General features: G+C 36.6%; 6 protein-coding genes, 1 long non-coding RNA gene and 1 other non-coding gene across 8 annotated transcripts; 2 read left to right on the forward strand and 6 right to left on the reverse strand.

The window, feature by feature from the left end:
• Nucleotides 1-1323: 1323 nt before the first annotated feature.
• On the reverse strand, nt 1324-2444 carry LOC106324805 (iron-sulfur cluster assembly protein 1). Its single transcript, XM_013762793.1, has 3 exons — nt 2085-2444; nt 1792-1846; nt 1324-1705 (listed from the first exon to the last, which is right to left on the reverse strand). The coding sequence occupies exons 1-3, from the start codon at nt 2380-2382 to the stop codon at nt 1582-1584; spliced, it is 477 nt and encodes a 158-aa protein (XP_013618247.1). The 5' UTR covers nt 2383-2444; the 3' UTR covers nt 1324-1581.
• An 839-nt stretch (nt 2445-3283) lies between these two features.
• On the forward strand, nt 3284-4517 carry LOC106343706. The gene is made up of 3 exons (XR_001270000.1): nt 3284-3871; nt 4004-4051; nt 4192-4517. It is a non-coding gene; the product is annotated as an uncharacterized LOC106343706 (long non-coding RNA).
• Nucleotides 4518-8481: 3964 nt separating this feature from the next.
• On the reverse strand, nt 8482-9727 carry LOC106292489 (plastid lipid-associated protein 2, chloroplastic). Its single transcript, XM_013728120.1, has 2 exons — nt 9231-9727; nt 8482-9153 (listed from the first exon to the last, which is right to left on the reverse strand). Exons 1-2 carry the CDS (start codon nt 9671-9673, stop codon nt 8643-8645), a joined length of 954 nt encoding a protein of 317 aa, XP_013583574.1. The 5' UTR covers nt 9674-9727; the 3' UTR covers nt 8482-8642.
• A 925-nt stretch (nt 9728-10652) lies between these two features.
• Nucleotides 10653-11488, reverse strand: LOC106297984 (death-associated inhibitor of apoptosis 1). The gene has a single exon (XM_013734101.1). It carries the CDS (start codon nt 11324-11326, stop codon nt 10703-10705), a length of 624 nt encoding a protein of 207 aa, XP_013589555.1. The 5' UTR covers nt 11327-11488; the 3' UTR covers nt 10653-10702.
• A 344-nt stretch (nt 11489-11832) lies between these two features.
• Nucleotides 11833-14165, reverse strand: LOC106323943 (ubiquinol oxidase 4, chloroplastic/chromoplastic). The gene is made up of 9 exons (XM_013761988.1): nt 13865-14165; nt 13594-13777; nt 13419-13512; nt 13036-13151; nt 12829-12937; nt 12667-12735; nt 12484-12555; nt 12357-12404; nt 11833-12246 (listed from the first exon to the last, which is right to left on the reverse strand). The coding sequence occupies exons 1-9, from the start codon at nt 14008-14010 to the stop codon at nt 12038-12040; spliced, it is 1047 nt and encodes a 348-aa protein (XP_013617442.1). The 5' UTR covers nt 14011-14165; the 3' UTR covers nt 11833-12037.
• Nucleotides 14166-15136: 971 nt separating this feature from the next.
• On the forward strand, nt 15137-17927 carry LOC106306536. The gene is made up of 5 exons (XM_013743192.1): nt 15137-15724; nt 16359-16811; nt 16897-17206; nt 17333-17458; nt 17560-17927. Exons 1-5 carry the CDS (start codon nt 15338-15340, stop codon nt 17571-17573), a joined length of 1290 nt encoding a protein of 429 aa, XP_013598646.1. The 5' UTR covers nt 15137-15337; the 3' UTR covers nt 17574-17927.
• On the reverse strand, nt 16208-16293 carry TRNAY-GUA. The gene is given in 2 exon segments: nt 16208-16243; nt 16257-16293. It is a non-coding gene; the product is annotated as a tRNA-Tyr (tRNA).
• Nucleotides 17928-18225: 298 nt separating the features above from the next.
• LOC106306527 (uncharacterized membrane protein At1g16860) lies at nt 18226-20399 on the reverse strand. The gene is made up of 4 exons (XM_013743181.1): nt 19511-20399; nt 19214-19369; nt 18933-19144; nt 18226-18663 (listed from the first exon to the last, which is right to left on the reverse strand). Exons 1-4 carry the CDS (start codon nt 20273-20275, stop codon nt 18471-18473), a joined length of 1326 nt encoding a protein of 441 aa, XP_013598635.1. The 5' UTR covers nt 20276-20399; the 3' UTR covers nt 18226-18470.
• Nucleotides 20400-25226: the final 4827 nt, after the last annotated feature.

The following is a 25226-nucleotide window of genomic DNA, read 5'->3' on the forward strand; positions in this document are numbered from 1 at the left end:
AGAAAAATATCCTATTTTTAGAAATTCAAATTCAAAGGGGTGCTACTGGTTGTTGTCGATGGAACATTCTTGAAGAGGCGTGTCCTATTTTTAGAAATTCAAATTCCTATTTTTAGAAATTCAAATATTTGAGAATATTTGAGAATATTCACTTTCATCCCAGAGAAATCGAGTTTAAAGAGTTGAAATAATGTTTGGTCGGTTCAAATCAAGTGGGAATCAATCCGGATATAATCATACAAAACCAAAAAAATCGATTTGGGATTCTTTCCTCGGCACGGGATCGATCGATCTATTCTTACAGATCGGTCGATCTGTGTAAATCGACATTCGCCGATCAAGTGAAATGGACCAAGTCGATCAGTATATATTTCGCGTTTGTTTTTGTTCTGAATAATGATCGGGATCGATCGATCCACTATAACTTGTAAAGTGGGATCGATCGATCCTCCTTGTCGAACTCAATATATATATTTTTAAAAAAATTACAATTTTAAGGGCATTACTGCCATTTTGAAAAAAAATAGTCTAATAGTACATAAAATAGTATAAATTAGTCTAAACGGACATAGTTACCATTTTTTTGCTCTGAAAAAAACAAATTTCCCAAGATTTTTTATTTAGAACCCAAAAAACATTTGATCAACGTTTCTCTTCACATAACAACCAAAATTTATTCCGTCCGAAGGTTTATAAATTTAAGTTCCAACATGTGTAACATTGGAAATGTCTTGATTTCTGTTTGACCATATATATATAATTAGTCATTGGCCGGCAAAGAAAACAATTAGCCATTTATTTTTTTTTATTTTTTTTTTTTTTAGCCATTTAAGTTTTGTTATAAAATAATACCCACATGATATCATCGCCTTGATCAGAGTCTTAAAATGAAAAGGATTAGTGTAAAGAAGAGTAATCTGCAGTTGGCTGTACATCTAACAATACATGGATGTGGTTATATGTGTTTTACAGAAGTGGAAGGTGGCGAGCGAATGGGGATTTTAGACTTTTGTATTACAACCAGCAAGTGCACGGAACGTTGCTTAAAATATAAGGGTGACAAAGTGGAGAAGAGCGAATGCAAGGTCCCTGAGGTACATCCAGGCCAGCCGATATACCCTTTCAGAATGTGTTTCTGTACCTACATATATATGTGACAAAGCTTCAGAGGAGACCATGTGAATATGATCATCTCTCTCTCTCTATCTCTCACACAAACGTGGAAGTTGATGTTTAGTTCCCTTTGCTTTTTAATAAAAGTTCATATAATATATCAATATTTTCCCTTTTCATGAGGAAGTCAATTAGTTCGAGACTGCTTAATATCAATACTCCATGATATAAATCTCACAAAGAAAGGAAAAATCATTACAAAACATCAAACAACAAAGACTACAGAGCAAAAGTAAATCATTCTTCTCAGATGTTTTTGTCAAACAGAGTTTATTAAAAAGTACTTCTTAGACTTGAACCTTTAAGAGAACATAACCATATAGGTCCTCTTCTACAACTCCCCTGTTTTCACCATCATAGACACAATGGTATAAACATCAACAGAAGGAATCAAGCCTGCGTGGTTTCTCAAGCACCATTTGTCTTCACACGCTTCTCCTTGTAATCTTTCACAGCTGCCTTGATGGCGTCCTCCGCCAACATACTGCAATGGAGCTTCACAGGTGGGAGAGAAAGATGCTTGGCGATTTCGCTTCACAGATAAGAAAAGCACACATTAAACACAAGTTCACGTAATGCAACAACAACAACTCAAAACATATTATGTTAATGCCTTACGTGTTCTTGATGGTCAGGACTTCCTCCATAGCTTTCCCTTTCACCCATTCAGTGGCTGAAAACATCAAAACCAGTCAAACAGAAATCACTAAGCCGTAGACTAACCACAAGGAAGGACCATAAGACATAGCATTCATAAGATAACAATCGATTTGAAACCCAAATCAATCTATTTGAGAACAACTAATCAGAATCTCTAATTGAACCTCAAGTCCTCTAATTTCACTAATTACATGGACAACAGAACAGAACATGAAGATCTTCACCAAATATTACCAAACAAGTAAACATACCGACAGATGAAGAGGCGATGGCGGAGCCACAACCAAAGGTCTTGAAGCGAGCATCGACGATTTGACCGGTCTTCTCATCGACCTTGATTTGCAGCTTCATTACATCACCGCAGGCGGGAGCCCCCACGAGACCCGTGCCGACGGTGGGATCGTTCTTATCGAAAGAGCCGACGTTGCGGGGATTGTCGTAGTGGTCGATGACGTTCTCATGGTACGATCGGAAGATACCGACGGAGCAAGGAGTTGATTGGCGTGACGTAATCCCTAGAGCCTTCTTCGCAGCTTGCCTGATCATCATCGTCGTCGATTTAGGGTTTGTTTGTTTGTTTGAGTCCGCGGATATTTATCGAAATGAAGGGACCTTCGTTTATGTGGTTACGAGAAGCCGGTTCGGTTCGGACATAAGGTGTGACACGTGGACGGTTCTCGGATATTTATCTTGTTTTCTTTTTTTAGCTATTTCGAGACGCTAATCGGATGAGATATGACTTTTTCCTTGCCACGATTATTTTGTTTTTCATGACCTTTATCAAGCCTACTCATTCACAATGTATGATTTAGAAGACTAAAATTAATAATCCTTAAGAAATCATATTTTTTTTTATGATAATCATAACCTTATTATCTCTTCAATTTTCTTTAGAAGTTTTGATTTTCTATTTATTTTATCAAATTACATTTTGAAATATAATTTGAAAAGCTAAATAGAGTACTAAATTTTTTGATGGTGCCCTATTCGCCTTCTCAAAACATTATTTTATTTTCACAATATTAAAAATGAATTAACATTTTTTATCACATCTTATTACTTATCATTTTGCTTTGAAATATGAAAATACTTAAATTTAATAATTTTAAATAGTTTTTATTTATTTTATGTTGATTTAGTGGTTATATTTTAGTAATTTAGCTTAATATACAAGAATAATGATATAATTTGCAAGGGATGGATATTAGAAATCTATACTATACTAAAAGCACAATATACTCAATGGTCATGCTGCCATGTCCTAAAAAAAATCAGCCAATCAGAAGCATTTAATTAGACACGTCAGACAGTCTTCACAGTGTGGGCTTCGTCCAAAGTCGAACATGTTACCGTGTGTTTGTGTTTTGCGTTTTGGTTCCGCGTGTATTGTTGACTTATAACAGGTTGTGATTTGCTTGGATATTAATTTATGGAATGGGCTGGGCTGGTTTACTATCTTTTATGTTTGTTTATGTACAAAACCAGTGGTCCAATAATAAATATTTACAACCAAAGCCTCTCTTCGTTATCTTCCTCTTCCACGTAGAGTAGGTTTCAGTCGGTTCAGTCTCCTCTGAGAAATCAAAGTGACCCTTTCGGTTTCCATGGAGCAGTGAATCTTCTTCTACCTCTACATCTCTCCATCTTAAGTCTTTGGAACATTAATGTTTCAGAATCCTAACAATTCAGTTATTCCTTCCTATATAACCTCATCGTAAAAACTGAAACTTCACATCTCAAATCCAGTAATCACCATTACAGATTTAGAGAAATCTTCCAACCCTTTCTGTCAAGTGACAGTCTCACCAGAAGACGCCAATTAATTAATTAATTTGTTTGATCTTCTTCATCCTAGAAAGACAAAGTCCTTCGTGGATTAGATCGGGACGGCTATTGCAGCTTCGATTGGCGGAAGAGCTATCTGACTCTGATCCAAAAAATTCCGGAGGCGGATCATCAGAATCATCACTGCCTGTTACCCTTCCTCTTGATTCATACGCAAGCCCACATGAAAACCCTAGGCAAACCCATTATCCAGGTTCCTCCTTGGCTTCTCTTTTTTCATCACCTCTGTCTCTACTATATAAATATAAATCTTAATATCACGCTTTCTTTCATTGTGTTTCGTCTAATTGTTTGGAACTCAACGTATCTAAATACTCATTTTCAGAGTTACAATTTTTACGCTTTGAGCTGTGAGTCACAGACTGTGACGTTGGTAATATTTCTCATCTCTCTACTCTTTCTGGTTCTGAACACAAGAAAGTTATCTAATTTATGGATCAAAGGTGTCCTTTTTTGTTATCTTGTGATTGTAAAGACTACAAGATGATCATTTTTTTTTTTATGTATTGGTAGTGGGCCAGATAAAAAGAGCAAATGGATGACGTGTTAGAGCTATACCAGTGTCGAAGATCTGAAAAAAAATTTCCATGGCCACCGCTTCCTTCTGTCGTATATGACTCAGTGAACCTCTCCACTTATCTGTTACACTTGGTAAACCTTCCACCCTATTGATTCATCTGCTTGAAGATGTTTCATCATTGTTGCTCACTGAAAGCAGCAGCAACAACTACCTTGATTTAATAAAGTGACATAGCGGTTTGTGGAGGAGGCACTACAAGAGCACGGAGGAGAGAAGAGGATATTTCCAAACGCAAGAAAGTGATTCTGAAAAAAAAAAAGAGAAAGTATGTTCTTCAGTTGTCTAAGAGATGATTTTTGCTTTTAGCTACAAGTAAATAATGAAAGTATGATTCTGTACTCAGAAGTCAAAAGGCTGGACTTATCCACTCTTCTTACAATTTAAATTGCATCTTAATAAGATTTGTTGTTGTAGCTACATCTTACATCTCTGAATAACTCTTCTAAAACTGTACGATATTTTTGTTTTAAAAGCCTTTCCAACCTTCTTGGTTGTGAAATGTTTTAGATCATTTGGAGGAGTAATAAAGTTTATATGTTATCACAAATCACATATATAGATTGAATAAAAGCAACACAGGCAGAGGTAAACATTGGCATGCCAACGTATGCCCCACAAAAACAACTATTAAGTTATCATCATATCAAAATCTAGGTGGCATTACGCACAGCCTAACAAAAACAAAATTTAAATACAGTGTGTTAGTGTTATCGGCTAAAAAAACTATAAACAAAAACCGAGCTTGCGCATTAAAATAGTTATCGTAATTAAATCTGAATACCCCTGTGACTGAGAGTTTTGAAGTTATCAAACTGTCAACCCCACAAAACTTAAATTATTTACAGTTTCCTAAATGAATATGTTTTCCCTATTTTAGACTTTGCAATGTTCACCATATTTCCATGTTTTGTTTTTTTTCAGCCATTTGCAGAATCATAATTCTCACGGGGAGAACAGTTTCTAAGATTTAATATTTAAACTAGGATATTAACTACTCCGTGCGCATGATGAATTAATTTGATAAAGAATTATTTTGGGTTCACCCCTAGGTGAACTTAGAGGTTCACCAACCAATAGAAATGTGTTATTTCGTATTCGATATCTTTTAAAAAAAGAAACAAAATATTGTCAAATTATATTATCTTTTTAAAATTAAAAGGTAAAAAGAAATAAATGAAAAATAGTAATAATTACAAAAAAAATATTTTTAACGTCGTCAGCAAAACATTAAACCCTAAATCCTAATCCCTAAACCCTAAATCCTAAACCCTAAACCCTTGGATAAACCCTAAACTCTAGGATAAATCTTAAACTCTAAGATAAATCTCAAACTCTAAATCAAAATCACAAAACACGAAAACACTCAAGGGTTTAGAGTTTAGGATTTAGGATTTAGGGTTTAGAGTTTTAGGGTTTAGTGTTTTTATTTAGAGTTTAGGATTTATCCAAGGGTTTAGGGTTTAGGATTTAGGGTTTAGAGTTTTAGGGTTTAGTGTTTTTATTTAGAGTTTAGGATTTATCCAAGGGTTTAGGGTTTACCCAATGGTTCAGGTTTACCCAAGGGTTTAGGGTTTAGGATTTAGGGTTTAGGGATTATGATTTAGGGTTTAGGGATTAGGATTTAGGGTTTAGTATTTTGCTGACGACGTTAAAAATATTTTTTTAATTCTTTTTTCTGTAGCTGCTATTTTTTTTTACTTTTTAATTTTAAAAACATAAATAACTTGATAATATTTTGTTTCCTTTTTAAAAGATATCGAATTTGAAATAATGAAATTCTATTGGCTGGTGAATCTAGAGGTTCACCCTAGGGAGTGAACCCAAGAATAACTCTTTGATAAATATTTAAAAATATAGTATTAAAAAATTTATTTTCAACATTTGATTAACTTTTTTACACATATATAATTATATCTTTTGTTGTTATAATATAAGTTCTGCCGGATGGACCGAATCCATAATTATTATAAATTGTGGACCTAAACAATAAGTATTATATCATGGACCGATCAGTTTGGACCTAAAAACTTATGACACAAAAACCTTATACTTTTTTCCATCAAAGATATTCTTCTTCTTATCAAATTTAATCTCAAAACTGAATTAGGATAATAGATGCAATAGACACTTGCACTTCAATTTATGTAAGGAGCCTTTGGTACACTGAGCGATTGCTAATTAGAGTTGTCATTAAACAACACATACAACATTCTCTTATTATACACGGTTAAACAATACGAAAATTCTATAAGTTGTCCACTAGCTTTGGCATTGTATCCCAATTATTCAGTGCATACCATATTTTCTAAAAAAATTAAAATATAAGTTTATTACGATTTAAAAGGCTATTTCTAAATAAAATACGAAAAATATAAGTATGACAACTTTAAAAATAAATTATCCCAATGAAGCATAAAATGATTGTTCCAAAATATACAGTAAACTAAAATCTCTAACTCTCGAACCGCAAGAACAAAACGCCGTAACAAAAATGTTGTAATGATGTAAAATTGTAAATATATAGATCAGCAATGACCCGTGTTAATACTTTTTATTCTTCGTAGGATATGTCATAAGCAAATCACATGGAATTATGCTTACATTGACTTGAAGTATTGTATCTCTGGAATTTTGGGATCAAATAAAATTTGAGGACATTCTATATGTTTGAAGCAATCTATATAAGAAATAGATGTCCACATATCCTAACACTCCCATTTGAATCGATTAGGACCATCTCAGTAGTAAGACCAACTGCAAAAGAATATTGTTTCTAAAGTTGTATGATCTTCGCCTTGATCTTCCACATGGATTGAATGGTTCCAAGCCGCACGCAAGGCTAAAAGCGACCGTTGGAAGTCAAGGAGCAATATATTTTCCAGGTTATTCAATTTTCGGTAGTTGTAATCACAATGAACTTCGCATATGCTTCTTAATTTCTTATATAGGGATTTAATGAATATATTATATATTTTATGAGAAAGATATTATGAGTGCCTATCAAGTTTTCGAGAAAGATATTGCAAGTTTATGTATTACAGAATAGTATTTAAAATACATTAACTTTGTGTTTTAATGCGACGGTTGCTATGATATTTAGTAATGGAAATATGCGACCAACGTTATATTTTAAAACTATGGTTTATATAAGGTGTTGTAGAATTCTTTTAAATAGGATTTAGTAGGCATACACAACTGCCACATAAGATGAAGTTTTTTTTAATTAATATAAAAGGTTCTAATTTTTTAAAAGATTCTCAATTAATATATAAGGGAAGTCAGGGTTAACGTAAACTTTCGTATTCAGGTTAACAAAATGCACAACTGCATGTTTACATAGTAAATCCTACGTCACGTAACCATACAAAATTCACGAATACCTTGCATTAACAGCCGCTCTTATACGTTCATTATAATAAAATTGATCACGTATAATTCTATGTTTCTACTTTATTCAATAAAACCACACATTATATGGTTTTTCCTTCATCAACAATGTATGAAACTTTTATTCTCTATTATAGACCACTACGACTATACCAAAAAAAAACACTAGAGCCCACCTCTTGTACCGTTTTTAAACTACAATAACGCATGTATTTTTTAATATTGGAAATAGCAATTCTCTGTAATTAAAGAATAAGACAATAAAAAACAATGCAAAGTAAAACAAAAAAGTATACACACAGAGCAAGACTTAGTAATATACTTTCATAATAAAAAAATTTAAAAGTGTGTTCCAAAAAAAAATACACAGAAAGCAAGACTTAGTAAAATACATTCAAAATATAATTTCCATAATTTATAGTATTCAGTTATGCTAAAAGGTATTTAATTAGTTAATTGTGTTACTATTTTTTGTTAGTTATAATACAAACATATTTGACAATAATATTATTTTCATGCTATAATGATGAAAATTGTAAAACTAAACTATACATAAAAACCGATGGTTTACATATAAAATAATATTCACAGAAAAAATATTTTAAATTTCAAAAATTAGTTAAATAAAATTAAAATATGAAAAATTTCATATAAATAAAAAATTATAAATATAACAAAACTAAATATATTATCCGCGCGTAGCGCGGAAAAAAGATCTAGTGATATTGAAAGCTAAAAAGTAAATATACAAAAACTGAAGGTGACAATTAAAACAACACATACTCGTTGTAAAGGTGATCACGTTTCTTTGTTGGATATGCTAAAAAGAAACCTAAAGAGCAAAGAGATTCTTAACATTTGTATTTTTTTTTTGTATTTTTATAGCAGCTACAACATTATTTCTTAACTCCATAGTCCATACCATCCGAGTTAATACAAACGATTAACACTACAACAACAATATTAAACACTTAGTTTGTACTTGGCATTAAAGAGTTCAAGGGTTCAAGAGAGGGCTTCCTTCTTTGATAAGCACAAAGACGCTTCCACCATCTCCTCTAGAGATCCGAATGTCCTTGTCCAGATAAGTCGTAAGCAGCCACGACTGTGCATTGTCCCCTGGCAAGGAGAATTTCAACGGTGGCTGGCTCGATATGGTTCTAGCCACAGACGTAGCCGTGTCTTGTACCGAAGTAAGCAACCCTCTGATCGGAGTAAGATCAATCTTCTGACCAAGAAACTCAACATACTCCGGGATCTCGATCGAATCCGTTAGCTGAGGAGTGCCGATCACACCTTCCTCGAACTTAATCTGGACGCGTTTAGGGCTACGGATTTCGAATTTGGCGTTGGTGCTGATCGAGGTTGTAGCTAACGGACCAGCGAACAGAACAGAGTTCTCGACCGTGAAGTTTTCCGAATCAATCGTCTGTGAGATCTCGTCGACTTTAACTAACGGCACGATCCCTCGTGAAAGCAACGGGAACAAACCAACGAACGATGTGTACCTGCGGAAAAAAAAAACAGATATAATTATAACGAACGAAACACAAAGGATAAGAGTTTTGTGTCGGGGGAAACTTACGCGAGGATCCATTTGCCGTTGAGAAGGAAGAGAGCATCGGTGGGAGCTGGTGTAGGGTTCTTGGACTCGAGCTGTGTGATTAGATCTCCGATCTCGGCTCTCGTCTCGCTCGATGCGCTCAACCCTCGGTCTGTGCCGTACAACGAATCCACCAGCGATCTCTTGAGAACCTCCGTCTCTTCCACGGATTCGATTGCTTCCTCCGCCATCAATAGAGCAGATCCTCCCTCACTCGTCTCCGGATCCAACTCGTCTTCTGCATCGATGACTCTGACTCTGAAATCCGCACGAGAAACGGCGAATTCGCCGGGGGAGAACAATGGACGGCGAGTGAGCGTGCTCATAGGCACCAGAGTCGTTGGCTTGGAGAGGGGTTTAGGGTTTGCTGGGCTTTGGACTCGGGTTGTGCAGGGGAATTGGTTGAAGAACTGAACCGTCGCCATTGTTTTCGTTTTAATTATTCGAAAGAAACTCCGAAGCTAGTGAACAAGAAAAATGTACATATACTGAGTACTAATTTATAGCCATCACTAGTAGTGATTCACTACTGCTGATTTGGCAAATGGCGTAATCTCAAACCAAATCACGAGGGGTTATAAATGTTAGCCACATAAATTGGTAAGGTCGAAGGACGATAATTAGACATTTTAAGCATCGTGTGGTCTGATGGTGTGAGGCGATAATTGTTTTGGGCTTTTTGGCTCTTGTTTATGGCAAGAAATCCAATTTGACACATGCTGACTAATTTTCAAAAAGCATAAAGGGATTCTGAAACTAGGAGTACAATTTTACACACAGAAAAACCACATAATCATAACCTATAATTACGATGTGATTCAATGCTATGATTATATCTTCAAACTGAAAGTCATAGAGCTCATTAAATTGTTGCCTTTTGTTATATATTAATGGTATGACGTGTGTCACATAATGTCCTTTAAATGCTTTTGTACTTTGTGAAATTTTGAAATAAACAAAATACATTGTTTCTGTATGCACATGGAAAGTACTACTAATAAAGTTTCTCTGCAAAAAAACAAAAAATATATTTAGGGATAGACAGAAATTATTGTTTAGGAAAGTTGCTCTTTATTATCTCTAGTCTCGACGAGAATTAGGCGCCATGCAAATGACAAGATGCTAGAAACTTCGGCAGTGTACTATTGTCTGGCTGTTTTCTGATTATCGCTCAGTTTGCCAACTACTTTGGTCCTTAACGGTCGAGATCTGCTACCATGCGATAAATATCTTGACAGCGTTTTTCTTGCGTTTTGGAAAGCGCGATTGAGAGGAAACGTCTTCCAAACTATTTGTTTATTGGGCTTATAATTGACTTAATGGGCCTTGTTAATAGAATCTCTTGTATTTTTTTTTCTTTTAAAATTTACATCACTTTCCCATAACAAACGAAATGCAACAAACTGTAAAAAAACTTTGTGTTAGATCGAGAATTTACAGCCATTCGATTGGTTTCAAAATATGTCAAGAATCTCAATGATCGGACGGTTGCAAAGTGGACACGAGCCTCGGTTGAGCCACAGCTCTCTGGAGCAAACTCTGCAAAAAGTGTGTCCACAGGGGATAAACGCAGCGCCTTTCTTTCTTCCCATACACACGCAGCACACCGAATCGTTACCCGTTAACGTCCCCATCGACGCCGTTGATATCTCCGTCTCTCTCCCGTCATCGTCCACTCCCTCCGCCGTCTCATCCAGCAATCTCATCAACGACACTCTCCTCGGCGTCATATCAACCGCCGGTTCTCCCCGGTTGTATCTCTCCGCCTCTAAAGCCGTCGCGAGATTCATACCCGAACCCGATCCAGTGTCTGACCCGGTAACGAACTGGATTTCACTTTGTTCTTGGATTTCGTCTTCTCTAGAGGTTGGACTGTGGAGAGTAGCACTAGTTGTTGTATTGTTGAGGGTGGGCCCACAGCATGCGGTGAATTTGAATCTCAACCGCTCTCTAAGAGTCCGCTTTCTCCTGGTGCGATCGGCAACGCTCATCTGGCGTCGGAGTAGATCAAGAAACGTCGTCGTGCGGTGTGTCTCAGTCGTCATCCTCCGAGTCGTTCCGAGATCGAAATCACTCATTATTCGACTCAGTTCTAGAATCTCTTCTCTGATAGTGAAACAGACGGATCGGCTCCGCCATGAGAGGGTGAGAGAGATTGTTTATAAACTAGGGGGGGGGTTATGGCGGGAAAATGTTTGTTCTTGATTAATCACCGTGGCGGAAAAATAATTTGAAAACTAAAAGAAAAAGAAGGTAAAAAAAAAGGAAGAGTGAAATTAAAGAGAGAGAGAGAGACGCATTAATCAAGGCTTTTCCCACGTGAGATGTCCCCATTTACGTCGTCATCTTCGCGCCATAATTTTCCCCAATTACGTGAAGAGAGAGACTCTAACGCTAATACCAATGAGAGCTTTTTTAAGAGATGATGATGATACGTTCAATGATTTTGTACTTGAAAAACATTTACGATCATCATCTTCCGAAAAGTAAATCACAGTCTACAATGCTACTCTAGATAGTTCAAAGAAATTATGGACAAACCAACCACATTTTATTTATTTAATGTTTGCATAAAACGATGAAGTAACGACTAAAAATGATTTTAAAACATTTTACTAGTTGAATAAAGTAATTTTACATCATATAACGAATTCTCTCCCACATACATAACAATGGGGAATCTCACACTTTTCCTTTTATTTTCTAAGTATATATATTGGCTTTTTATCTATTCTTTTAACCTTAAATTGATACAAAGCAGTCTTCGGTCTTGTGTCTTCCTGATTTATTTAATTAGTAATGGATTTCTTGACGCAGTCTACAATACCTTCGCAATGAGCCTCCTCAGGAATAACACATCCTGATTCTTCATCACACTCTTCGTCTTCTAAAACGGAGTGTGGAGAACGGAGACTTCCTAGAGTCTGACAAGCTCTCATCGTCTTGCAGTGTTCTGCTTCATCGTCTCTTATGTTCACAAACACATCGTATAAATTCTCTGCCCCCCCAACATAATCACATTACAACACGTTAGAGAGAGGTCTTTACAAAAGCAACACCAAAGTAAAGTCACAAACTGATAACAATGTTGCATATATAAATCATTACCTATGACTGGCCTTCTAGTATTTGGAGCTCTAGATGTTTGGAACTCATCTGCAAACAAAAAGAGAGGCTCCTACTAGTCAAAAGGAAGAAATTCTGAGGAACTCGAGAACAAAAGGTTAATCTTTACCAAACAAGTACATGTCGCTTCCGGTATAGTATTTTACGGCGATGTCAGGTGCAGGAGATTTCTTCAACTCCTCTGATGAACAATACGGAATGAAAAGATCGTTGATGACTTTTGTGTGAATTTAAAATCAATAAAAGCCCATAAACAACTAATATTGAAAATGTTAAAAAAAAAAAAAACAACCTCCATTGGTCTTGAGAAATTTGTCATAAGTCTCAAACGCATGGCTCTCCACACATTCTGAAAAGTGATCTGCATCGCGGTAACACACAGGTCGATCAATTCATCACGACCAGAAGCAGTTTTGTATGATTAATGGGTCTCAAGAGCTAAAAAGAAACTTACATGCCATTCTTGGGCTTACGATATACAAGAACACGGTCATGAAGTAATAGAAGGTTGCTACGATCTGGCCCAGAAAACGATCAAACCACCATGAGTTTCCACCCAGTTCCTGGGATACAAAAACCATGCATTCCACAAATTTTAACCAACTATTTAAGTTGAGAGTATGAAACTAGTAGAAGAATGGAAAGCTTGTGAAGTTCTTACTTCCATGATGAGCAAGTGGTGCATCTCATTCCAGCTCTCAGCAAAATGGACTTTTAAATAATCAGCTCTCCTCCACCAGCCAAAGGTCTCATACATGTGTAGCACTGACATAAAAGCTGCATTGAGCATAAATTAACTAAACATCATGTTCCCCTTTTGGCATTCAGCAGCTCCATAAACTATTGATAGACAAAAGGAAGAAGACATATATACTGCATATGTATGCCTCCTCTAAACACTATCAAGTGACTTTCACAATCTTACTGTCTTACGAAGAGTCTCTCCCTTATCAGGAATACAAACCTAATGAATACTAGGCGCTGTACCTCACTTGCAGGAATGATGATAAAATGAAACTACTACAAAGGGATGCATGCACTTACCAAAATAAGGGACTCTAGCAATGGTTTCGAGAACAAAGAACCTTGGATAGGTTCGGTCACGGTACAATGTGTCAAGTATCTTAATCACCGAATCCTGATGGAAACCAAAACAAAAATTGGTTAGACTCACAGGCGGATAATCAAGGGGGGGATGGTGTGTCATTTAAACACATACAGTAAGGAAGACATTGACTCCTTGCTCGAGCTTGATAACCGAAGCCTCCAGAGCACTAGAACTCGTATCCGACTCCTCCAGAAGAGGTCCTTTACCAGGAAAAGTCTCAGCTTTAAAAGACTCTTCCACCACAACTTTCTCTTCATCGTCTTGTAAAATCGTGGCTTGAACGCGACGAACGTTCCTGAAACGTTGCAAAGACAGTAATAAATCAGAAAAACAAGAAACGGATGAAAGACAAAACTAAACAATTTTATTCAAATCGCGCAACCTGAAAAGTAGGCGAGGAGAAGAGATAGGACGATGACGAAGAAACTGGCGAGAAGAACTGTACGAAATAGCGGCGGCTCTGGAGTGATGGAGAGAAACCAAAGGCCGTGAGGATATGCCTGAAATCGCCACCGTAGCTGTCGCCATCTCCGTCAAGGAACCCAGTAAAGAGAAGAAACTTCTTCACAGGGAATAAAAGTAAAGCTTTGATTTTTTTTGCGGGTTAATAAACGAAAACGAATATGGGTTCCCAAGGATGATGGTGGGCGGATATTCTGATTGGTTCTCCACGACTTCTCTCGTGCCCGTCGACGTCATACACCAAATCACGGCCGGAGATATTTCCTACCAAAAAAGGATCCGATTAAGTCAAATTTTCCGACTCGGGTTGCGTTCTTGGGCTTCTAATGAAGTATGGCCTAAGGCCCAAATTTTGTGACACGTCATTACCATTAACTGATTTTCTAGTCCGTGAGAGAGTGGAGTAGCTAACATTTCGAACATCTGTATGGCTAGAAACAGCTGTGTTGTAATTTAATCCCGTGAATTCAATCATGTTTGGTATTTAAAAACAGCAAAACCAAAAGAAAAAAAAAAACAAATTTACCAACGTGAAAATAACTTTATATTAACTACCCTGCGATTTACATTCGTATGGACCAGATCATCATACGGCCGATAGAAAAGTTATGTTAAAATGAGGACACGTTATAACTATGAACTGGATTTTGTAGGACGAAAAGAATTTTTATTTTTAAAGTTAAAACGTGATTGAATTTCACGCGGTTAATTATCACTTCCTCCTAGTCTTACTCTACTTTTACTTAGGAATGTTCGATAGTTTCACGGGTTACAAAATCAGTTTGTAGGTATGACGTGTTCCCGTTTTCACGTAATATTAGTTTCGACGAGTTTAAAAACTGATACTAGTAAATACTAGTATTACAAAAAAAAAATACTCGAACTAATGTGTCATCTAGATTTTTACGGTATTTTTTGTTGTTGGCCAACTTAATTTTTTTTTGTTTTTACAAATACAGCAGCTGGATTTGAAAGTCATATAGAGTCAAATTCCTAAACAATAAACACGTAATAAACTAATCATTGCCTCATTTGATTACGTACACCATTCCACTAGCTTCTCAACGACAAACATTTTTACTTATTGCTAAGCAAGAAGTGAAAATAAAACTCTCTTTCCAACAAACAATCAATCAGCAAACCACATAATATCTAAAAATGAATAAACTACCACAAAAACATATAGGCCCATGTGTTAACAATACGTGTGTGTTTTAAAATTAAAACATACAGTATACTATATTAAAATAAACTCACGAAACTTTACTATTTAAACAGAGGATTACAGGTGGTTTCCTCGCATAACCATAAAATCAACGCGATTCCCCTCTTTGTTTGTACTTTCACCCGAAGAATCCTCTTAAAGCTTCAAATCCCGAAACTACCCTTTTTCATGGAGAAGCCATCATCGGAGCAAGGATCTCGGGAACATCTACTCCACCCGGAGTTTCCGCCGTCGCGTTTCCCCTTCTTGAGCACCGTCCTCTGGTTCGACAAGTCTAGTCGCGGCACCGCTTTGCTTTCCTGGTCCGTTTTCTTCCTTCTCGTCGTCGGCGTCCCGATTATCTCCCACTTCGTGCTCGTATGCTCCGACTGCGATTTCCACCACCGACGCCCTTACGACGCCGTGGTTCAGCTTTCTCTCTCGATTTTCGCTGGAATCTCGTTCGTTAGCCTCTCCTATTGGTCGAGGAAGTTCGGGATGCGACGGTTCCTGTTCCTCGATAAGCTCTTGGATGTTAGCGACAAGGTTCGGATCGAATACGAAGCTGAGATTCAGGTCTGTAAAATTAATTAATCATTAAACACCGATCATAATCGTTCCTAGATTACAATTAGAGAGGATGATATTACAAAACCTAATGGTTCCAAAAGAATAGAAGAAGATGCTTTACCAAATGATGTGATAGGAAGCAAGAAACTGACATATATTCATATTAGTTATTAATTTCTAGTCTCGTTTTTCTATGTTGCAGAACCCAACAATCATTTTCACTAATTTATTCTATTTTTGTAATTTATGTTTTAATTCTGGATAATTCGTTCAAAGTTGAGAATCTTTTGATATATTTCTTTCAAAAAGCTTGAAATTATTTTAAAATGATGAATAAAATATCTAAATGTAAACACTCTCTTTCTTCTGGCCGACAATTTTCGGTTTTTTTATTTGTTGTTGAAGCGTCACGCTTCATTTTCTTCTTTTCTCTTTTTTTTTGTAAATTACTAAAAAAAAATATCTTTTGAAAAAAAAAAAGAAAAAGAATCCGACCTGCCGGAAACGAACCAGCGACCTAAAGATTTGCTGTCACAGACTACAGTCTTCCGCTCTACCAACTGAGCTAAGGTCGGATGTTAATTTTGTTTGTTATGTTTGTTTAAGTAATCTCGTCTCCTCTGTTTATTCGTGATTACAGAGATCAAAGAAACGGCTAATGATCTTCGTCCTCCCATCACTTACACTCGAAGCGACCTACAGAATCTGGTGGTACATCTCCGGCTCCGACCAGATTCCTTACCTCATCAACCCTCTTCTAAGCAACGTCATCGCCTGCACTCTCCAGCTCTCTTCTTGGCTTTACCGTAACGCCATCTTCATCACCGTCTGCATCCTCTACCAAATCACATGCCATCTACAGACTCTCCGTCTCAACGACTTCGCACGCTGCTTCGCCTCTGAGATCACAGACGTTGGCGCAGCTCTCGCCGAGCACCAAAAGATCCGTCGTAACTTGAGGATTGTTAGTCATCGTTTCAGGAGATTCATCCTCTTGTCTTTGATTCTTGTTACCGGTACTCAGTTCATGGCGTTGCTTACCACGACGAGAGCTAGTGTTGCTGTTAATATCTATGAAGTTGGCGAGCTTGCGGTAAGAGTTCGTTAAGTACCCTTTCACATTAAGATGCTTGGATTAGTACTAATCAAATGTGTGTTTATGTCTGTTATTATTACAGTTATGTTCGTTGATTTTGGTTACGGGAGTATTCATATGTTTGAGAAGTGCAACGAAGATAACTCATAAAGCTCAGTCTGTAACAAGCCTTGCAGCTAAATGGAACGTGTGCGCCACGGTAGACTCGTTTGAGAACCTTCATGATGGAGAAACTCCTACAGCTTCAAATGTTGAGTCACAGATTTCAACATGTCGCAATGAGATGGATACATCTGATGATGAGGAAGGAGAAGGGGACGATGAACTTGACAATACTAAGATACATCCCATCTACGCCAATACAATTTCTTATCAAAAACGTCAAGCTCTAGGTAAGTATTTTTTCAAAAAAAAAATTGAAAAAAATTGTTTAACATGAATGATTTTTTTTTTTTTTTTGTTATAAAGATTTAACAAAATTACGAAACTTATTACTTGATGATTGTTCTGTTTTGCAGTGACGTATCTGGAGAACAACAGAGCTGGGATCACAGTGTATGGATTCCTTGTGGATAGATCATGGTTGCATACGATTTTCGGCGTTGAACTTGCTCTACTTCTATGGTTGCTCAATAAAACAATCGGTATGTATATTTATTGGCTTTAAGTCAACCTTCTCTTTTCTAAAACATAATCTTCTCATGGCAATCATTTGGTAACTCTCTTTTTTTTTTCTTCTTGACAGTGAACATAGCATGAATAAGGTATTTGATAAATACATAGTAAAATATAGGACTGGATTGTTTTTGGCATGTTGTATTCTATAGAAGAGATGACGAAGAAGAAGGGTAGATATTGTTTCACCGTGGCGATGATATGGTTTCTCTCTTCCTTCAGTTTTGTTTAATTAGTGTTTACAAATACGGAAGTGTCACAAGTATTTTTTTTGGTTCAGTAATAGATACAAAACATGTACGTGGTTCTAAAATATATATGTATCTCTCTATCTGTATGTTTGATTTGTTTTGAGTTTAATTAAGACATGTATGATGTATCGACTTTTAAGTTACTAACTCTGATATAGAGTGATGAATAAAACATAGCATTTTGTTCTATACTATCCATAACTAGGTGTTTCACAGAAATATTCTTCTTAAAAAAAAACAGGATTAAAAAGTCAATAAAGGTTAAGCTTTGTAATAAGATTTCAAGGGATAAGTCATTTTTATACTAAGATCCGATCTCAATCAATCGTATTAATTATTAATTTAATAAAAACTAGTAAGTTAAGCTCGAAGAGTCGTAACACACTTGACTAAATACAACCATTTTTGCATTCACAAACTGAGGAGTCGTACTTTGTTTATCCGCATGTTATATATTACAGTAATATGTCTCACGATGCAGTGAATAGTAGATGGAGCATAATATTTATTTAAACATTTACAATTTGGAGCGTTATGTACAGAAACAAACATTACATAAAAACCTCAGCCAGGGGGAAACAAGAACAGCTAATATGATCATCGCAAAAGGCAAAGCCCATCTGGTTTCCTTTTTAAACCAACCTGGGCCCTGCTCTCTCAGTCTCGTGAGCCTAACTCTTAAGCATTGAATATTGGGGAAAAAAAAAAAGCATTAGATACATGTTGGGTTTCAGACCGGGATGACATCAGCGTTTTGATTATCGTCGCACGTGATGATTAGACCATCTGCGTAGGTCGGGAGGAGGCAATGCCACCACCGGCAGCCACTGGAGACAGCTTCTGTAGGAGTAACTATCATCAGAACATTGTCGTGTCTTCTCACCATTCCCATCACGCTCACCGTGCTTCCTTCCTTTATGTATCTGATCATGACCACACAATAACTTATGATTTAAATGTGAAACAAATTCTTGTAATAAAAACGGTGACTTTAAGGGGTCTTACCAACTTTAGTCCTAATTCAAACTTATCAAACACTGATGTGAAAAGTTAATAGATCTCTTCCCACATCACATGTTTCATCACTTATTTTTCCATGCTCAAGACTTTTAATGTGGAATAAAATCCATGGGTACCAGTCAAAGTAAACGTCTACTTCTAGAAGTAAAGTCAAACAGGTTGTATAGCATACCCTTCTTTGAGACGCATGACACGGTTATCAGCAGAGAGGTTGCGATCCGAAAGCCACTTAAGGAAGCTGGGAGACAAGTCTTTGTTCCGAGTCGTTACATCAGCCACTGTCGCCGGTTTGACGAAAGGAGAAACCTTTGCTCCATACCCTGCTTTTACTAGCGCCCTCAATCCAGATTGAAAATCTGATATGTAAAAATCCGAAACGTATTTCTGCAAAAACAGAACATAGAACACATCAAACTTGTACTCGTCACTGAGACAAAAATCATATTAACTAACCTCTGCATGTCTAGATCCCCAAGAGAAGCATCGATGCTTAGAATTTGCGGATCTTCCACCAAGACCTTTGTACTCATACAACTCCGTGGAAACATAGACGCATCTTGGTGTTCTTTGGTACGAAGTCTCCAGAGGAATGCTTCCACATGTTACAACCTACAAACACAAAACCAAAAGATTTAACCAGATCCATACGAAACGACAAGGATAATGACATTCTAATTACCAAACTTAAACTATTAAAAGACAAAAACTAAAACTTGAACATAACAACACTCAGAGATCTTTTGACAATACCCCAGTAACTTTGACGAACTGTCCATCAATGGCGCCTCTAAGCTCAGCATCTGGATACTTCTTGATGAAGCCCAACAACCCTTTCCTTCCCCAAACGCAATTCCACACCAAAACCACCACGGCGGGAACCACCGCCGCTATCACCGCCGCAATCACCACCGGTTTCTTAACTGCCACGGTTAGAAACGCCCCCACGAGCAACCCCATCGCCGCCACAATCATCACCGCCCAAACAACCGTTTTCGGCACCTTAAACCCGACCCGAACCGGGTCCGTGCTCAGGCTCGTCACCGACGACCCGTATTTCGCCTTGCTCGACCCCAAGTTACTAAATTGGCGGTCCATTTGACCCGACCGTCTGGACCCGGACCCAATCGGACCGGAACCACCGAGCGAACCGGAGGTTATCAAACCGGTAGGCTGGAGCTGAGAGAGCGGACCCGAAGACTTCTTAACCGTCCCAGAGTTGGGTCTCGATCCACTGTTGGGGTTCGAAGACGAGCCGGAGACACGTGGCGGCGCCATCTGTCTCGAGTTCCCGCCGCTGCTGTTACCACCGACGATGAGCGGCGGCGGAGGTCCTTGGGGATCTAAGACGGAGATGTCGAACATCCTTCCGAGCTCGCCGGATTTCTTGATGTCGCCGCCGGTGTAAGGCATAGCGCGAGCCGCCATTGTCGGTGGTCGCGGTTCTTTAGGCTGCTCGAGCTTTCCCGAGACGAACAGCCCATTGGGTAGCTGGTGTGATTGAATCCGACCTGCCATTTTTTCTAGAGAGAGTAGCTGAAATCTAAAAGCAGAGAACTTTACTCTTTTGAGTGCTTCAGAAGAGAGAGAGAGAGAGAAAGAAGGTAGAAGAAAGATATTAAATGACGAAAAAGGGTATCTGATGTTTTTCATATTACAAATTTGCCACTGTTGTTCTTAAACTAGACGATTGCGTGATCTTTGAAGTAGACAACTGTTAGTTAGAGTTGTGAGGTTTTGTTTTTTTTCATTGGTTCATTTGTAACAGTATTCCCTGCTATGGTTGGCGCCTTTTTTTTATTTTACGCTTTTTCCACCTATGTTTCTAAACTTTGCTAAATTGCCCCTTTTGTAAGTTTCTTGACATAAATCTCCCAATTTATAATTTTAGAGCAAGAAAATGAGACACTATCAAACCAGCCTTTTATTAATTTCTTAGTTTTTTACATATATGTTTATATCAATGTAGTTGTGACGTTGTCACCTACAAAATTTTGGGGGTCAAATATCCGGTTTCTTAATTTGGCTAATGCAATAAGAAAGAAGAAAAAAACACGTCACATGTGAGCACTATTTTGGACTATGGTATTTTTGTGTACATTACAATAAAAAAACATGAAGTCTAGTATCTTTGCCTGTCGCGACAAAAGTGTAGGAGGTCTTTTGACCCTTGTTAAATACAAGCTTAAACACCAAATTCGGAACTTCTTATTAAAAGAAACTAAAGATCGACAATTTTGTTGGTATTATTATTATTTTATTTAATTTTGTTGTAAAAGAAGATTATTAAAGTTTGGCTGTTGAAGTCACAAGAATTGATAGATTCGATTGGTGTTAACGAGTAATAGACCTTTCCTCTTAATGTAGGACCATCTCCAATGACCCCATGCCAGCGTTTCAATATCATAATAAGTTCTTACACGTATAAATGTTTCATGTTTTTATGACCTTCTCCTTGTTACTTTCTCTAGCTTGTAAATTTGCATTTCAAATTCAGAATGATTTGCAATAACTGAAACAGTATAAAATATACAGTACCGGTATGAATAGATCAAACAACCACTTGTTACTATCTAAAGCCTAAGATAATACATCGGTTTGAAGACTACTTGTCTTCCACTATAAATAATTATCATCAAGTAGTACTTGCAATCTTGGATGATAGATTTAATTAATGATACTAGTTGGGTTTGTTTGATGATAATTTAGGTCAGGGGCTTTCTAATTACACGTTTCCTCTAAATTTCTTAAACATTAATCAATAGTTCAATACTTTGTTTAACAATGACATGTATACTGCTTATTGGACTTGGATTCTTATTCTAGCTGTCACTCTAGTGTCAAAATTCTGTAATATTTGAATTAGTCTAGGGGTGATTGTGGCAAATCACATATCGTCGGTGGATGCAGCTGCGAGAATCCAAAGAGATAATATGGGCGCAAATGGGATATTCATATTTTAGACGTGAATACCCTTGCAGTTTCAACACACCATGCAACTCATTTGGATTTTTTTTTTTGGTTTCTGTCGGATCTAATAATTGTTCACTATTTATATGATTTCAGATTTAGATATCGACATATGCTGAATCATCATTTTTAAATTCGGTTTCGAGTGCTTTAAGAACATAATGTTAAAACTATGATATAGACTTTTATCTTTGTTCTTACGTTAAATAAATCTCCACTTACAAAAACATCATTCTCACAAAATCTTGAAATATTACATGATGGCCATTTGCCCAACATATATGGTATTTCAATAGTTAATTTGAACAAAGTTAGCAAAATACTCGAGATTTGTAATTTTAGCTTTTTGATATTGGTTTAGTTTAACAGTTAACATATAAATTCGAATTCTTGTCACTTATATTTCATAGTATTGATGATCCCAAAAAAGAAGAAGAGTATATTGTCTACAAGTATTAGCATATGTTTTATCAAATCAAAAACAAAAATATACCGACTAAACCCAAAATAGTTTTCACAACCCCTTTCATCATAGTTTTCACAAACCCTTCGCACCTTCCATGGGAGAATCTGAGTTTACGCAAGTGTGTTCAAGGCTTTCGTATATATTAACTTGAGGCTTTATATTTTTGTATCTAAGCTCTTTTATATAGCTCATCTTCTTGTTTGGATTCTTTACTAATATATCTAGTTTTTGCTAAAGTTTTTGACTATATATCAAGGCCAGTTTTTTTTTCAAAAAGAAGTTTTTGACTAGTTCTTTATTTTTTCTTCATGTATGCATGCAAGACTATGAATTTCAAAATCAATAAAATCACAGAACGTATGAGATATCATCAACAAGGTAACAGATTCGGTAACTAAAAGAAACCATAAAGTTCAACGATAGAGATACGGGAAGTGGAAGCAGAGTCCAGATACCAAATAGTATTAGCTTCAAGTCATCATTGTTCTTCTTGTCTTCACAGATGACATGTATATGTACAATATATATTTACCTAAGATTGGTTTAGGCAATTCAAAACAAAAACGACAAATTTTGCATCCGCAACCTGATCCATGACTCTACATACAGTAGCTCCTTGTTGCTGATCTAGTGCCCAAGACCGGGATATGCCTGTAGATAGACAGTTTACATTGTTACAAGAGAGAGTATAGGTTGTTTAGTACATTTGGATTATCATTTCCCTTGAACTAAGGTCTTCAGAGAGAAACTTTTAGTTTTTGTTTTGTTTAAAAAATCCATTTTAGTATAAAAAGAGTCTGAGATTATACTCCCTCCGTTTCTCGTTTTAGAAAAAAAAATTCGTTACAAAATAAGTTTCGTTTTCGATTTTCAATGCAAAATTTATTAATTTTATGCAAAATTTATTTTTTCTATTAGTTGAAATATGGTTAGGTGTATAGGTAATAGTGTTTTTTATAGGAAATGTACAAAATTAATTGTTTTCTTAATCCGTGTGTCAAAACCTAAAACTGACACTTAAAATGAAACAGAAGGAGTATATTTTTTTTTTGGAATATAAAGAGAGTCGGCTTGTTCAATAAATGGAAGAGCAAAAGCTCGTCAACAGTGTCATGAGAGCACAAGACTGGTGTGTACCGAACAATGGATACTAAGTCACAAGGTTTCAATTCCTAGAGAAACTGAATTATCAAAATAACAGAAAAGATGCTTTATTGTTCTTGTGACGTATTCACCACATCCACATGAATACAAATCATTCAGGTACAATGATGAGGGTTCTTCCTGTTGTTTATAATTAAAGTAACTCGTTCTGGGTGCACGGGGTGCTGAATCTCTATAGGAAGATCAACCCATTTTTGGTGAACAGAAGAGTAAGGTGTTGTTAGTTTGTACAACTCTAAGATGCAACCATCGGCCATGCCACAATCTGATCAAACATATTGAATCATCGACCTCAAATACACACACACGAAATCTTGGATGATGTTGCTGTGATATGCGTGTACCACCATGTGTAAAACATAACTTGTCTGAAAACAAATCAACAAAACCAAATAACCCCTCTTTGGGCTGGTTAGTATAAAATAAACTAAAATCAAAGGCTTTTTCATAGTTCTTCTTATGGACCAAACAGATCAGTATCTAAAACAGACTTCTGAATCGTCCATCTCAGGACTAAATGGACTTCTTTATCGTCCACATTTGGACTGAATGGATCAGTGTCCAAAACAAGTGATCTCACGCCTATGTACTAGATAATGGGTGAGACTGGTCCATATTAAATCTCTTGAGTACCCTTTTCTGTATATACTATTTGATGCACAAGGATTTCATTGTTAATGTACTCAAGCTGTAATCCCAAACAAAAATTTGTTTTCCAAGATCTTTCATCTCAAACTCTTTCTTGAGATATTCAACTGTTTGGGAAATTGTATCCAGAAGTTCCTAAGATATTCAGATCATATACTTTGATGATTATCAATATTATTCTCGAGAACTTGCTGTTATTTCAGCTCAATACCCTCTAGTACTTTCATTATCCAGTGGACCATATAAATATACAGTCACTACATCAATTTGCTGCATGTCTAATTTTCTCTCTTATATAGCCAGACTTATGAGAAATCTAAAACTAGTTGCATCCACCACATGGGAGTATGCCTCCTCATAATCTATTACTGGTCTTTGTGAGAATCCTTGTGCAACATCAACTTTATATCTCATGATTTCTATTCCTCACAAGACCCATTTATATCCACTGGTTTGTGAGAATCATTGTGCAACATCAGCTTTATATCTCACGATTTCTATTCCTCACAAGACTCATTTATATCCACTGGTTTTAACATCATATGGCGTCTTAATCATATGGCCAAATACGCCTTTCTTCCTTAAACTATTTAACCCCACTTTTCCATTCAATCCAATCTGTTCTACGAGTGCGCACTCTTATATTGACGTGGGTTCATGATCCTCGCTTATATTCATAAATTCAAGTGCTACCTTGTATGCAAATAAATCATCTTATGTCGACATTCCTTATTGGTTCCATTATGTTCCAGACATGATATAATCGATTGAGATTCATTATTATCATGACCTTTAATACTTTGCAGCTTGGCGTCCCAAGCTACATTGTTTGGTACCTGTACCTTAGAGCCGGCCGACCTTATCTCCATGTCTGGGATGGTTTTCTTAGTAACCTCGGATTTGGATTTTGATTATCATTCTCTGCACCTTTCTTTTGTTTCCGAGGATTCTTATCTTTTGGAACCTATTGGTCTACCACGTTTCATACGTTGTCGAGACTCTGTAGCAACTTGATTGTGTCTCTTCTTGGACATCAAATTCGTTGGTGCTTTACAAGCTGGATTATATATGACTTAGTAATTCTTTTTCGGGTCAGCAAATGTGTCTGGCATTTGATTAGCTAGCTTTGTAAATGTATAATCTTTGGACGTCTATTTCACATTCTTTAGTCCGAGGATCTTGCCAAGACATTGATGGTTGATTCCATTCTATTTCTTTTAC

The sequence above is a fragment of the Brassica oleracea genome, chromosome C1, assembly GCF_000695525.1.
Source record: "Brassica oleracea var. oleracea cultivar TO1000 chromosome C1, BOL, whole genome shotgun sequence".
In the NCBI taxonomy this organism is placed as follows: domain Eukaryota; kingdom Viridiplantae; phylum Streptophyta; class Magnoliopsida; order Brassicales; family Brassicaceae; genus Brassica; species Brassica oleracea.